The sequence below is a fragment of the Etheostoma cragini genome, chromosome 5 (genome assembly GCF_013103735.1).
Source record: "Etheostoma cragini isolate CJK2018 chromosome 5, CSU_Ecrag_1.0, whole genome shotgun sequence".
NCBI lineage: Eukaryota > Metazoa > Chordata > Actinopteri > Perciformes > Percidae > Etheostoma > Etheostoma cragini.
This window is the reverse complement of record NC_048411.1, coordinates 4,372,470-4,388,647: the sequence shown is the minus strand read 5'-3', so window position 1 is coordinate 4,388,647 and position 16,178 is coordinate 4,372,470. Positions and strand designations below refer to the sequence as shown.

Genomic DNA, 16,178 nt, shown 5'->3' with positions numbered 1-16,178 from the left:
TGTGGTCATAGTCTGGTTCAAGTGAGATAGCAGAGATTTAGATTTACTGACAATAGAAAGGCTTACCAACTGATTGACAGTGGTTGTAGGCTAGCAGAGGCCAGCTAGCACGGCTCAGTGGCAAGCAAAGCTGTCCCTTCCATATTGCAAACTGTAGCATTCTGTCAAGGACCTCAAGTGAGACACACAATCAGCATGAGTGATCATTGATTCCTTAGCCTGATTACTTTATTGTATTGTATTACAATTTGCCATAACTCAAAGAAGTCATTAGAAATACCACCAAAGAGACGGTGTGTTTTTCCAGTCCTCTCTTTGTGTCAAGGGCAGGGTAAGACATCTGTTTATAGTTCCTGTCACCATAACCTGGGTGTATGTGAGTCTGTTATAAACTGGACAGTCAGATGGGGCGGCTCTGGCAATGTAGGTTTATTTGAAGAAGTCCGATTGTGACACGTTGTCTGATTGGTTTTTGTAAAAAGCTGTGCATGAGTTGCTGACCTGGGCCTCCTGTCATCTTCGGCTCAGGTTTCCACACGTTCACTCTGCAATGTGTTAGGAAGGTCTGCAGACTGTCTCTGATTGAGAACTAGCTCTTGTACAAGTGACTAAACCATTAAGCTGCTATAACATTACATATCCGTGACTAAATAAGAAAAGTTAAAAAGTAGTCATGTCTTAAAGACAGTGAAATAGAAACTCCAAGTTGATCCTTCATCCTTAGTCTCTAATTAGTAGTAATTTGTTGCTCTTGCAATATGAGAAATATTTACATTTGTGAGTATTTTTCATAGCAAAATCCCTCTCTTTTGGGACTAAACGTCCCTGTCAAACCACACCTGTCATGGGTTGTAGTTGCTGGCAGACAGACATAGTGGGTCAGAGGTGTGTTTTCTTAGGATCTCAGTCGCCATAACGTTGACATTTTCATTCATGTTCATTTTCCCCTTGTCCTCCGCCTCCTGACCTAACAACATAGGTGAGGGAGGTTTGGGTGGAGGCTACCGTTCCTCTACAGTTCTTTGCTTATTGCTCACATTTGAATGATCTAACCACAAAACTAGTTAAATCCCAAAACTTTTGCATTACAGAGTGCAATTTAACTTCAGTTTTGCTAGTTCTTGCTTTATCAGGACTGTGTGGTAGAAAACTACCCAGCAACTGTCTTTAAATTCTAATTTAAATGTTGTGATGTGCACCATCGGCTTTTTCACTGAGCCCCTGTGAGAGTAGCCAAGACAAAATCACACTTATACAGAAATCTCTAATGTGAAGTAACCAAAACTGTTCCAAATTAGGCAGAAGACTGTGTGTCCACATGGGATCCCATCTCTGATAGTAAGAAGCTGATTGCGAAAATTATGGTTTAAGGGCCTTTAATGCTTAAAGGAAAATTCCGGTCGATTCCAACACGTTGCTCTGTTTTTTGTAAATGTTGAGTTCTGTCAGCAGAGAAAAAAAACTAAACCAATCGTTGCTCTCTACACCGTGTTATCATCCTGCTAGAGTTGGCACCCAACAGGCTTAAACGGGGCAAGTTTTAAATGTGTTTTTAGCCTCTTAACATGTTCAAAATGTCATTAATAGTGCCTACCCATGTGCAGTGATACCTTCAGAGTGAACACAGCAAATCTTACTGCTGTAGACCTGAAAGAAATACATGAAAATGTGCTAATTCAGCTGTGTTTAGTTCTGGTGTTGAGACAGCAGTTAGAGTGCTTAGGGACCATCTACAAACTACAACACGGAAAAGAGAAAACTAAAATATGTAGTGGTTTAAATCTGGTAGTGTCTCCAAAATTACATGCATTATGACTTGTCTCCTGCTGGTTGTACTACAGCACTTACTTTTAAAAATAAGCATATGCTTATTTTTGAAAATATGTTTGGATCTCGTTTCAGTGTTGTAGTTTGTAGACGGTCCCTAAGCACTCCTTGCAGTATCAACACAGGAACTAAACACAGCTAAACTAGCACAACTTTCAGGCATTTCTGTCATATCTACAGCAGTCAGATTCTCTGTGTTCGCTCTAAAGGAATCACTGCACATGGGTAGGCACTTTTAATGAGACTTTGAACATGTTAAGAGGCTAAAAACACGTTTAAAACTTGCCCTGTTTAAGCCTGCTGTGTCCTAACTCTAGAAGGAGGAGAACACGGTATAGGCAGCACTGGTTGGCTTAGTTTTTCTCTCTACTGAAAGCACTCCACATTCACAAACAACAGAGCTACGTGTTGAAATCGACCGGAATTCTCCTTAAAGAAGCATGTATCATCAGTGTGATTCTCCTCAAGGCAGCTGTAATAATGTAAGTATCAATTAAAACTTGTATTTAGGTGACCATCATAGGTGTTTATGAGGGAACAGGATAAATGAAAAAGCTTTTAGGTGACTCAGCAAGCAAACAGAAAGGGGGTACAGTGTCCTCCTGGTGTTACGGTAACACGCCGAGGAGGTCTCTAAATGTGAAAAAGAAATAACCCCCCCCCCCTTCCCCCATTAGGAAATTACACACCATTTGCCCCTCATTCCTATCCAGTTACCCTGGCAACTGTTAGCTGTAATTTGGGTTAATTTACTGGCTCCTGGGCCTTTCCGTTTCCCATTGTGCCTGTCCATAAAAGAGATATAACACAGATGCGCACACACACACACACACAAAAGTATGTTTCTGATACTTTAACGCACCCAGTAAGATAAACTAATCCTCATTTTGTTTGCTGGAAATAGACCGTGTGCGAGTATATCGATGAATTGCACTGGAGGAAAGCTTGAATCTGTTCATTCCCAACACCTGTACAGCTGTAGAAGTAAGTAAGTGGTAGAATTATAGACAGAGTTGCATAATTGTAAAATAGTGTCCTAAATAGTGTCCCATCTCCAAATTTTGCACAAAAAGACACTTGTTCTCTCTGAACCTGTCCTGTCTTGAGGGTTGGAGAGACAGGATGGAGGGAGGTCTTCTCCTTTGCTCCTTTCAGAACAAAAGGAATGGAAAATTGTGTTTTCCCGTGGAGTAAATATTGAGAGAGCTGAGATATAAACGTACGGAAGAAAGGCTTTTCTGAGCCGCCCGGGTCTCTGTTGCACTGCCAAAGGCCCGTGCGTCACTTGATCCATTGTTTAGTGTAGAGAGGTCTCGGTAAGCAAGCGGCTGCCTCCCTGCTCCAGCTGCAGCCTCTCTACTGTTTATGTTTGCAGGGCCCTTCGCCTTGAAGTGAGGCTATACAAGCAAAGCCTAGCCATATGTGAGCACTGGGCCATCAGAGAAGTCACTGGCCTTTATTTTTCCCTTTTTTCAATCTGTGTCAATCTCTGAAACCGTTCCATTTAAAAAAAAAAAAAAAAAAAAAACGTTATCTCCCATACCTTTCATTCTCTTTTAACGTTTCAACTTTTTGTTCCTCTACCTTTTTGCTTTCCCTTGCTGACAGTGCAGCCAGTCCCTGACAGCCTTCCCATTTTGGAGAAGATGAAGGGTCGGAATTATCTTCTTGAGTTTCAGAGACCTCCGTCCTGGATGGAAGAGAAGTGGTAGGTATTATTACTCCAGTGAGAAATAATTGCCCCTTAAAAAAAATTGCGGGAATGAATCTCCATGTGCTCGGCAGCAAAAGTTTGAGAGACAAGATGGTAATTATGCCACAGAAATATTTCAGCTAGTATAAATATTCAAATATTTACATTGGTGTGTCATACTGACACGCACAGCACATTCAGGAGATGGAAAACATTCATAGAAAGCCACAAAAGGAAAAATGGAGTTGAAAATGCAGTGTATGTAATTAGCTATTGGAGTTATTGGAGCTTTTTCCCCCAAAAATTCACTCAAATATTATTACGAGTTCAGCATTAGGAGTGAGATGGCTTTCTTGATTCAACAATTACCATGATACATTGGATTTTTTTGTCAAGAATTTAGGTGAATGAGTTCCAGTCTTAAACTTAAACTTCAGGGTCAACCTGGAAAATGATTCATCAGGCGGGTTTAGTGTGTGAGGGTGCGTATGTGTCTGAAGGTTAGTGGTCCTGATCTTGGCTCCTGGGTGGGCTTCGGTGGCTATGTGCTTGTCTTGGATCATCCCTGGACCCTTCTGTTTACTGAAACAACAAGCAAGCAGTGTCCAGGGAGGAGAGAGTAGCACAGGGAGCATCCTCAAAGGCAGCACCACTCTCCTTTTCTTTACCACACACACACACACACACACGGAGGTCTGACCACCCACATAAAGGATGGTCATTCTGTGAAATAAAAACGCTGACTTTTCTTTGACCCTTATCTTAATGAATCTTTCATCTGCTAGAGGTGTTAGACATCTTGAAGCCAGTTTGACTTTAATATTTGTGATGAAATACTATCCCCTCAATGGTAAAAACCATAATTCTAAGAGTGCAGGAGTCAAGAAGCTCTCCCACATTGATGCTCAGTAGTGGAAGAGAACCATATTGGCTACTTGTAACCTGCTATTATAAAATTTTAAGAGCACCATTTGATGTTAAAAAGGCTTTGAAAATGGTAAATTAAAAGGTGTCATGAATATGTTTGCACCACTAATTTACAGATCACCCTAGGTGAGGAAAGTCCCTGCTCTTGAACAACCAGGTTAAACATGTTTTGATTTCAGGTGCGGGTGACACACACTGCTCAGGCTGGCTTTGAAGGAGGTGCAACTAAAGAAATGTTACAGAACACACACCTCCTGGAAATTCCCAGCAGGGGAGAGTAGTGTTTTTATATTACAGTTAATTAAACTGACAATTAAAAATAATTTTTTGACAACAAGACACAACCCTTCTTTGTTACTAGGAAAATAAATACAGTAGTATTTCTCCTGAGAGTTACTTTGCTAGTTCTACTATGTTTAATGTGACATAATTGGTAAAAACAGATAAGATACATGCTTAGATCATCAATCACAAATAACATGTCCCTTCATCAGTTTATGGAAATTGTGTGTGTGCGTGTGTGTGTGTGTCTGCGTGTGTGTGTGTGTGTGTGTGTTCTGTTTGCTGGAGGCACCTTGAACTCTTTACAGTTGGTGCCCTCTAGTGGCTGTTGAACAGGTCATTGTGATGACACACAATCACAATGACCCTGTGTGTTTGTTTTAAATGAACAAGTACATTTTACCATATCAAATAAACCTTGTTTTTAGAATATGTCATATAAAAAGGATGAAGGCTTAAGGATAAAGGGTTTCATGTGCACGCTCGAACATTATGTTTCCGTGACACAAATAGTTTAGTCCACCTTTAAAAGATAGTAAGTAGAAGAGAGACAGGTCTTTCTGTCAGTTTGCTTATTTGTAAACTGCTTCCCCAGATCATTTCATAACTACAGTAATAAGATGTAGATGTTTCCAAAGATTACTTGAAAGTTACTCTGGCTGCAGGCTGCATTTTAAAGAATCCACAGACTTTAGGATAAGACACAGAGCATTCCATAATTTAGGTGCTGAAGGCTCAAAAGCTTCATCACCTCGGGTCTTAAAGGAGAATTCCAGCCAATGTTTATGTTAATCTTGATTGCTATAAATATGCAAGTACTTATGATTGAAAAAAATCAGTGCAGGCAACGCTGAGTTGCTGCAGCTACTCGCAAGCTTCCACTGAGCTAAAACGGCAGTTAACATGGCAAATTTTAGAGTGCAAAAACAATGCAATTAATATGTCTGTACAACATGAACAGGGCCCTTTACATAACAATAGAGCGTTTTCAAGTCAGACATGGTTTTAATTCACCTACCTTGTCTTGTTCTTACTGGTGGTTAGTTTGTTTGCCTGGTTAGCTGCTTGAGCTAGCTAGCTGTTAGCTGCTATTGATAAGTGTGTTCAGCCAGGCTTTTGTAATAACACAGCAGTTCTGTGTCCATTTGTAGCTCATCCATTTTGTGTGTGATTTGTCTCACATTAATCCCAAGGACAGCAGAGATAAAGAGAATAACTGGGGCCCCAAAAATGAACTCTGTGGAACACCAAAGGAACGTGGAGAGGTATCAGACACAAACCTCTGTCAGTGAGATACAATAAGAACCAGTCTAAAGCTATACCTGATGTACCCACCCCATCATGTAACCTCTTAATAAGAATGTAACTCGTCCATATGAAGACTTAGTTTATTTGGGTATCCCCCTGGAATGCAGGTGTGAGTAGGTGATTGTGGATGAGATTCAGGTGTGCGTGGTAAGGTGGTTTAAGCAGGAGGGAGAGTGAGGAAAAAAGAAAACAGCAGGGGGAAATGGGCAGGCCGACAGAAAACTCAGATAGAAAAATAGTAAAGACAACAAATACTCACAGCCAGCCAAACATCAACCATAACACTTATAATCTTTTGTTGTTAACATGTTAGAGCGATCATGTCAGTGAACATGAGGTAAACAGACATTCTGCAATATTAATTGTACTAAAGTTTTGATCACATTTTGCCTTTCCCAATGTGTGTTTGTTTCAAACATGCACTTGCTGTAAATTTACTCAAGTAAAGAATGGTCATATATAAAATTATGAAAGTGAAAGTCACATTAACTGTTTTCATTGGCAGGGCAGTCAGTACGGAGTCATGCTGTGAAGACAAATATTATAAACCCACAGAAATCTTCAACTTGACTTATTATAAACACCATGATGTTGGAAGGTAATATAAAATATGTTTTTAAATCTCTCAAAATGGACAGAATGGAAGAAGATTATGAGCACATAAAGATTAAATCAAGTGAAACTAGATATTAAGAACAATTAGAGAAAAACATTGATCAATTTAAAAAATATATATATATATATATATATATATAGCCTTAATTACTCTGGACCTATGAAGCTAGTAAAATCAAAAACACCTAAAATAACCTGTACAATATTACTATAGATATGATTTTACACGATGATCTTTTAAGTTACTTTGACCATTTTGAAGTGGTTTTTAATTCAATTTCTTGTCTGTAAATCCTATCTTTTTATTCTTTTAAAGACTATTCTCATGTGAAGATTAGTTATTCTTTGCCTTTTCCAAAGCAGACAGTCCAGGGATGGATCATCTCAACTCAGGGTCGCTCTGACCTCATCTCTCTCAAGCCGCTTTTTCTTTTCCCTGCGCTATCTCTCACGGGGAGAATCATTCATCAGGACTGTCTAAACAGCCCGGTCACCATATGATTAGTGACTCTTTTAGGTCAGACATCGTAGTAGCACATACTAATTCATGGTTACGTCAATCTGATTCTGTATATGTACGTGCACAGATGTTTGTGCATGCTTTAAACACTGTACATCATCCTGTAAGCAGCAGGCTATCAAACTCAAGTCTCCAGTGTATTCTCATTTCCCAGAAACCAGGTAGAAGTTCTCATCCGCCTCCAACTGGTTTTGTGGATATAAGAATGGTGACTGACACCACGGTGAAGTCGTCTGGTGGTGTACTCATCTGATCAAATGTTTCCTTCAGGTTAGAGGGGAAGGGAGGATGCTAATGACAGTCACATGTGTGTGAATATATGTTTGTGTGTGTGTGTGTGTGGGAGGGTGAATAGCATGCAGGACAGTTCCTTTAGTTTAGCATATTAGCGCTCCTTATCAATTGTATTCTTTTACAAGATTATAAGGGACCGGACACACACACACACACACACACACACACACACACACAGACCCGTAGTATGAACGCTAGGTCAAATAATAGGTCATCATTTTCATTTCAGCTTTGTAACATCGGAATTAATGTTAATATTATAGTTTGAAAACATTCACGTGCAATGTCTATGAAAGACAACTTTATGGTTTAGGGTGTTTATGGCAAAGGTAATCTGATGTGGGTCAGGGGGACAATAGAAGATATTAGGCCAACACAAACACGGACTGAAAAGAAACAAAACCTCGGCGCCAAAAGAAAGGGGGACGTTATTTCATGTAGCTCACTGCTGTACAACCACGTCTTGCATCGTTAAGTGGTTGTTTAGAATATTCCTTTTTTAAAGATTATTTTTGGGCATTTCAGGCTTTTATTTTTATAGGACAGATTGAGACATGAAAGGGGCAATGACATGCTGCAAAGGGCCTCAGGCCGGAGTTGAACTCACAGCCGCTGTGTTTAGGAGTAAACCTCTGCACATGGACACCTGCTCCCCCAGGTGAGCTACTCAAACGCCCCTTAAGTATTTTTTGAATGAAATTGATATATACCATACCTCTCTAGGAGAAAGAGGGTCAGCTTAGAAACATTTACATTCCCATCATTGTCTGTCCATCTGTTGACAGCCCAACTGAAGTTATCACTGTCCCTTTTTGCTTTTAGTGGATCATCTTTTACTTTGCCCCATTATCAGCCAAAACTGCAAGTCCCAAATAAACTTAGAATACAATCATGCCTATATAAAGAAATCTCCTGCTAACCTTTACCTGGCTGGGTACTCAAACACATGGCTTACAATGAAACATGTGACCAATCAGAATGTGTTACTGTAGAGTCTACCTACCGTAAATGATTTTATGACTTTGTGGCTGAAATCTGACCGCTGCAAAGGCATTAATAAAAACTATATAAATATGCCATTCTATAAACAGTTAGTCTTGTTTGCTGTTCCAAGTATTTTCAGTTATAGTTTCAGAAACACAACTCGTATCTACTTTAACATTTACACAGAAATGTAGCCTATTTAAGGACATATGCACAAAGGGGGAACATTTCCATTAATGCATGTTACTAACTCAACTTCTTCCCTTTCCTGGGGTCTTGTGCTCTCTCGCCCCCGGAGCCTTGTGCTCTCTCGCCCCTCCCCTCTCTCCCCTTATCGCTTCCTGTAGGCGTTTCTTGCTCTGGATCTGTGGTTGGAGTCACCTGCTGCCTCCATGTTCCTGCTCGACACCCTCTCTCTGTCACTCTCTCTCTCTTTCTCTCTCTCTCTGTCTCTTTCTCTTTCTCTCAACCCCAACCGGTCAAGGCAGATAACCGCCCACCCTGAGCCGCTGTTCTGCTCGAGGTTTCTGCCTCTTAAAGGAAGTTTTTCCTTGCCTCTGTCGCCTAGTGCTTGTTCTTGGTGGGAACTGTTAGGTTTCTGTAAATAACATCACAGAGTACGGTCTAAAACCTGCTCTTTATGGAAAGTGCAATAAGTTAACTGTTGTTGTGATTTCGCGCTATATAGATAAAATTGAATTGAATTGAATGAATATTGAAATAGTCAACAAATGCCTTCAAACTAAGAGTCAGTTAATGGCAACTCATACAATAAAATGCAGCAGATAGATTGACTACAATTACAAGTAAATGAAAAGAAATCAAATTTGAGGGGAAATTGCACATCCCTCACACAGAGTTTTGAAACTGTGCCCCTGAGGGCGCATGATGCCCCTGAATGGCAATAAATGTACACTTAGTAGCCTCTTTATTAGCTACACATTATTAGTAACACATAATTAGTACAATTTATTCCAATTCATTACGACAGCTCAGTCATAAATTCTACCATTATGAAGCTTACTTTGTTCTGTTTTTGTTGACATTGTAGTAAAAGTCATATGTTTATTGCTGAGGACATATAAAGGTGGTGTTGCACTGGACTGCATTTTATCCTCCATATTTCTATACATGAGGGGGACAGAATGTTAGAAAGACACGTTAGTCTAATGTAGTTCAGTACCACCACCACTAACTATGACGTCAAAACATACAATCTAGTTAACGCCTCTATGACAGTGGAAATAAAAAAACGGAATATTACAGGCATTATGAAAGTAGACTTTATAGCAGCACACATGTATAGGATCGCATTAGATTGTACAAGTAGTCCTTAAATAGTGGAGTGTGTGTTTCTCTAATGGAAGAGCAGACCATATGTATTTGACATAAGGCAGAGACAGGCCTACATAAATTCCTTCCAAACATTAAGAACTGAAAAAATAAGACTTAAAAGCACCTTCATTGACACTTTTTTGAGGATGCCTTGCCACCAATGGAACAAAACAATAAAACAAAAAGTACTACCGTACAGTAACTAATACTACTACTACTAGTAATATTTACTGAGGACTTAAATGAAAAACAGAAGACAAAGGTTTAGCACTAGTTGCATAATTATAATTTTATTTACAGTGTGAAATATTCAAGCCAAATGTCTTTTCATTGCTGTTCCTGGTTAATTCTTTTTGCCACTTTCAAAAGTTGAACTTAGTGCCTCCCGTGCGATTTTTTTCTTGACATAGTCTTGTAGGCTGTCTAGCATCAACTCAGAATAGAGAACCTTGAGGGGAATAGACTGCAGTAACCAGCCCTGCATGCACACACACACACACACACACACACACACACACACACAAACAGACAAATCAGTTTCTTGTCATTTTACTTTGCATTATTTGGCATTATCATATGGTTTTGCCAGTAAGTCTCACCAGAACTATGTGACACACACTGCCGTGTGTTTTGTCTCCAGCTCGGAGGTACTGCAGGGAGCTTTTTACGAAGTCATCTGGTGACAGCGTCACTATGTTGGTTGATTGGTAACCCGCCAATCGAGTGGAGACCCCAAATGGAGCCACTGTCTGGGCAAACCGAAGGACAGTGACACAATTTAGATTTAGACTAAGATTTGATGCACTTTAAAGTTCATAACAACTCATTTTCTCTTCCTTCAATTTAAATACCTTGAGGTGGAGTCTCAATAATAATTAAAGTACCTGTATAATAATCCCTTTATCTTTGTATTCAGCTTGAAGACCTTGAGAAAATCTTTCCACAAACACCTATCGGAACACGATTTAGAGCATGAGTGATCCTACAATGGGACTTAGGAAAACAAGAGGTGTGCTGGTAGTAGTGGTGATGCTGTATTTACCTTAGATGCAGCATACAGGGTGTACAGGGGGAATGGAATAGAGGCAACCCCGGACGAAATATTCACAATCACCCCTTTTCCCCTATAGGGGCAGAAAAAACAGAACAATTGTGGTCTTATATTTGTGGCCAAAAACTGAGTGTAAATTAGCATGTTAGGATTTTATTGTGTTAGAAAACCTTTTTTCCATGCCTGGGAGGAATATTTTGCACATCTGGGGGAAAAGGAATATAAGATCAGATTTGAGACAAAATGAGTTTTTGATAATACACATGACTTTATGGTGTGAAATAACGGTTCAACTTGTGACCTTTTTTGTTTAAAACAACACACTCAAAAAACAGCGAATACACACCTACCTTGGCCATAGTTTTCACATTGCAGTTTATCACATTTGTAATAGCCTGAAAGCATAAATAAACATGTGTATGTATTGATAATTACAGAGAAAGTGGATACAGTCAAGATTAAAGAAAAATTTTAGGAAAGAGTTTGATGATAATTAACACTTGGTTGACTGAAACATGTTACCACTCGAAGTAACTTATGAGTAATGCAAAAGGGAAGTAGGGCATATGGAAAAATGTGTTATGATAAAGAAAAAAGGCTTTTTTTCAACCTTAAAACTGTTAAGGCACCACAAACCTGGTCCAGATCTGCAGATTCAAGGAATTTGCAGGGGATGAAGTTTGGCAGCGAGCCTACATTATTGACTGTGGTAGAAGAAGAAAAAAAAAGATCCAAAGGAAATCAGCAGATATTACAATCCTAAATAATGCCATTTCCTTGTGCTTGGTGTGTGGCAGCAATTCACGTTTCAATATTTACATGGAATTTAAATCAAAAAATGATCCGACCTAAAACCCCAATGTTGAGGTCCCTAAGCTGATCCTCAATTTCACTGAAGACATTGTCCTTCATGAAGTCCGTTACTATCACTTTCACCCTCTGACCTGTAGTATCACCTAAGAAGAAATAAAATGTGGTATTAGGATGGATGACAAACAGCATATTTGTGAATGTAATTCAAGTTTAAAAGCAAACAAAATAAATAAGGTAAATACAAAAAAGCAAGTTTTACCTATTTTCTTAGCCACCTGGTCCAATGTTACTTTGGTTCTACTCATGATTACCACGTTCATTCCTTGCTTCGCCAGCTGAGGGATGCAATAGTACAGTAGAAGAAATAAAAACCACCAAAAATTGCACATTTTTTAACCTGCATAATAATCTGGATGGGAAAGAAACACATACAGTCTTTGTTGCCCAGGTATGAGAATACAAATACGCAAAAAAAAAGAAAAAGACCCTTCTACACATACAAGTTTTAATGTGTACCAGGTGTTTTATCTTCAAATTTATTTTTTTGGTGTCCTATACTTCCATTTCAAGTACAAAAAAAAAATGTACACACGCAGATACAAGCAGACAACACTTACCTCAAAAGCATATGCTCTTCCTATTCCCTCTGAAGCACCAGTCACCACTGAAACATGGATGCAGGGAAAGGGTTATGAATTAATCCGTCATTGTGTTATTCAGTACTATGCACCCTAGGACATAGGTCCAGGTAGAAAAAAAATATTCAATCTTTTGGGATTTTTCTAAAAGAGCAGGAAGGGTAAGAAGTTAGAAATTGATTTTTGATTAATAATGTGAGAAAAAGAGCATTTATTTTCATCATGATTGGAGCTTGCGTTGTATGGTGTGGCTCCAAAACTAACAAACATGGTTAAACCATACTCTGAGTCTTAGATGTAGTGAAGTAGAAGTATAAAGTAAGATGATTTTAAAATACTGAAGTCCAAGTACCTCAAAATTGTAGTTAAGTACAGTACTAGTGAACATACTTCATTCCACCACTGTTAACGTAACATTGATACATTTGACTGTTTAGTCAATACATGTTAACCAATATAAATTGTTCTTCTCAATACTAATAATAACTACTAATACTTTTAACATCACAATTAATTTTAATAATGTGGAGTAGTACATTTACTTTTGCCCTTTTTGAGGTCAACATATACATTCTTGAAGGATCAAGTCATGTACTTTAAATGTAAAAAAGGTGCCAGAGTGCATTAAAAATGCATCAAAAAAGAACTTGTTTATAAAAAAAAACATTCCCAGGGGGGATCATGATCCCCCTGGACCCCCCCCCCCCCCCCACTACAGAGGTCCAAGCCAAGCTCCCAATTTTCTTTAATCCTAGAAGCACTACTGCTTAGAACCGTTACCCGGCAACGTTAATAAGCCTTGACTACACCTTCTCTCTTCCTCTTCTGTCAGACAAATCCCAGGATTGTGTTTGGATTTGCAGTACACCAAACCCATCCTGTTCTGGTCTAAGAGACTGCACTAACACAGCATGTTCCCCAGTTTCCCCTGATAAAGAATTTGCTGAGAACAAACAAGAACTGTTTGTGTGCTCGCTACTCTCCCATCTCCCCCTGACCCAGATTAAAGAAATCACAGGCTATTTTACTCACTCATTGTTAACATTAGGTAATGGACATCAATATGTATCTAAGCCTGGTTTTCTGGGACTGGGAGTTAAGCCAAGAGGACTTTGGATGGGATGCTGTGTTTTGAGCTATTGTCATCATGGGAATCAGCCAAAATGAATGATCTGAGTCTAGTAACTGGTCAAACTACATTGCATTTCTGATTTATGCTGATGACAAGGTTCTGCTCACTGTATTAAACTGTGACCTCCTGCAGGCACTTGGGCAGTTGAGTGTGAAGCAGTTGCGATGATGGTCAGTATCTCCAGGTCTGATGCAATTCTGCAAGGAGCTAAATCCACAGTCAATCACTATTCCAACCTTCACCTAATCGTCAACAGTGCTGGCTGGCCAAAATCCACTCATGGTCAGTGTGACAAAGTCAGACTGTCTTTGCAGTAGAAGTGCTTCTTTTTAACATTGATCATGATTTGGGAATCTGATCAGGATGCCTCCCTGTGGAGGCATGTTCAACTGAATCCCAATGCACACTTATAACACAATGTAGGGGATACATAATCCAGATCTGCAGCAACACGTCAGTATCCCTGAGCTTCAAAGTGTGGCTGAGGATACAATCATCTTGGCCACCCTGCGGCCATCAATCCAGACTTAAATAAGTGTTAAAAATGTGTGGCTCGATCTTTAAAATCAGATATTCAGGAAATGTTTGACATCTCCTTAGCAGAGATGCTAACACAGCAAAGACAACGGCTGTAGAACTTTGCCCCTTTGTTGTTAATTGGTATTGGAATTGGTTTTTTAGAGCTCAATAACCTCATAATAATAACATAAATATTTCTTCTATTCTTTTTGTAATTTAGTGTTGTCACAGTCAAGCATTAGTAACCCCTCTTTTAGCTTCTCAACAGCTGCCATTTTCAGAAAATGCATTCTCAAATCGTTGTGTAACAATAGGATAGTTCAGTGGCAAACTGGGACAATTGAGTGAACATGAAAGTAAAGACTACAAATCTGCATTTGGGACAGTTTTTCAAAAAGTCTCAGAAATTACTCCAGCATTTTCCTTCATGCAAATGAGTTCTTACTTCATGCCATGGCCTGTGCAGACACTTCTTCAATACAACCACTAACATTTCTATTGGACAATTAATTGGACAATGTTAAGTAGCCCAAAATCTTTAACAAAACGTAATCACCACATGCTGATATGCTGATTTATATCTATAGATGATTGAGCTCCAGAATCGCCCCCCTTGGTGCCCGCACATTTGAATGAAAAGAAGTGCCCTCTTGTTCTTGAATGCTTCTAAAACATAAGAGAAAACAATATACAGTGCATTAATGGCTGCCCTTAAGACAAAATGTGTTGCACTAATGGGCGCCCTTAACCAACTAAAACATATAAAAGTATAAAGAAATAACTTCAAGTATGTCTACTTTATATATATTTATGTGAAGTTGTTCCTCAAAAATGACAAGTGAAACATACTTCTTACAATTTCTAAGTGTACATGGGTGCTCTACATGCTCGAAAACCTGCATTTTTTTGCACCCTCCGCCACAGTACCCACATGGACAATGTCACTCAAGCAGTGTAAACCGTTTCTACAGGAGATAAAAAAATGGCAGTTCAAGTCAAACCATGAAAAGACTAGAGTAAATGCACAAATAGGGTAAATAACAAAATGCAGGCTGTCACATGGCTGTCAAAAAGGTTTGTTGTGAAAGGTTTAGAGCCTTTCACTATAGGGAAAATATATACTGTATGTCAATATAAGGTTGTTCATAAGCTCTGAAGCCAATGTTAAAAATGAATGCAGAGGGACGGGTTGATACAGCTAAGAACATACTGTCCTGATGACTGTTTTTCTCTGTGCTGGAATGGAATGAAAGTGGAAAGAAAGAAAAGATCAGCCCATTATTCTCTTTTTAGTAGGCTTTTTTGAGGACTGTGGGGGATTGAATAACCTCTTCAGAAGAAGCCAAAGCATGCAATTTGATGAGGTTGCTCCTGGATGTGCATTGGAATTTCTCATTGTAATTAACATATTTTATGACATTGTCCTCAAGTTTATAGGATGCTTACAAGTTGGATTTTTGCACCTTCTTCTTACCCTAAAAGCACTTAATTGCAAAATGATCTGCAGGGCAGTTTGTACTATTGCTAGTATTGTGTGTATTGTACTGTGACAGTTTTGTTTCCCAAGGGAGACAATTCACATTTCAACAGTTTGCAGATAAACTCGGAATAAATGGAGAAAAGTCTAATTTCAGCAGCAATATGTTTTGCAGATGAATAACACATAACTTCTCTGGAAATATCAGAACTTGCCTCTTCTGTTTCCAAAAATTATACAAGTATAATCTTGTGGACCAGTCTAAACAAGTATGGAACTGAAAACTCTGTCACAGCCAAATTAATTTATGCATGTACAGGCACATTCTGACAGTGTACTTTGCAGCATCGTAATGTGCTCGTACTGTCATAATAATTGCACACACACACACTCACACACACACACATGCATGCACACAAAGACACACACACACACACACACTCACACACGTCCACATGCATGCACACACAACTCACCTGCCCACTCTCCCATTGAGGTGAAAAAAGATTTCGACAGTGGAAACCACACTTTAGGAAAAAGCATCCTGCTGAAAAGCAGCAGTTTCACTCCATAGCACACAACAACTACAGCACCAAGAGCAATTAAAAACAATTCCATTAAATCCATGCTTGTCCAACTCTGTCTCTGTGTTTGGGTTTGCCTGCTCTGAGAGAATGTTTTTAGTTCAGTGATTCGCTAAAAATAAAGCATGACAGAAACTGAAGAGAGTAACCCGGTCACAGGACACTCCCATTTCAAGTCC

General features: G+C 39.2%; 1 protein-coding gene across 1 annotated transcript; it reads right to left on the bottom strand.

Moving 5' to 3' along the window:
• Window positions 1-10,115: 10,115 nt before the first annotated feature.
• On the bottom strand, window positions 10,116-16,160 carry hsd17b3 (hydroxysteroid (17-beta) dehydrogenase 3). Its single transcript, XM_034871633.1, has 11 exons — window positions 15,892-16,160; window positions 12,267-12,313; window positions 11,909-11,984; window positions 11,685-11,792; window positions 11,473-11,540; window positions 11,187-11,231; window positions 11,007-11,041; window positions 10,828-10,909; window positions 10,670-10,735; window positions 10,385-10,534; window positions 10,116-10,263 (listed from the first exon to the last, which is right to left on the bottom strand). The coding sequence occupies exons 1-11, from the start codon at window positions 16,040-16,042 to the stop codon at window positions 10,129-10,131; spliced, it is 963 nt and encodes a 320-aa protein (XP_034727524.1). The 5' UTR covers window positions 16,043-16,160; the 3' UTR covers window positions 10,116-10,128.
• Between the last annotated feature and the right edge of the window lie 18 nt (window positions 16,161-16,178).

Coding starts and splice junctions, on each gene's coding strand:
- hsd17b3 (XM_034871633.1), bottom strand. CDS start 16,042: ATGGATTTAATGGAATTGTTTTTAATTGCTCTTGGTGCTGTAGTTGTT. Junction 12,314..15,891: donor CTCAATGGGAGAGTGGGCAG/GTGAGTTGTGTG, acceptor TCCATGTTTCAG/TGGTGACTGGTGCTTCAGAG. Junction 11,793..11,908: donor CCAGGTGGCTAAGAAAATAG/GTAAAACTTGCT, acceptor ATTTCTTCTTAG/GTGATACTACAGGTCAGAGG.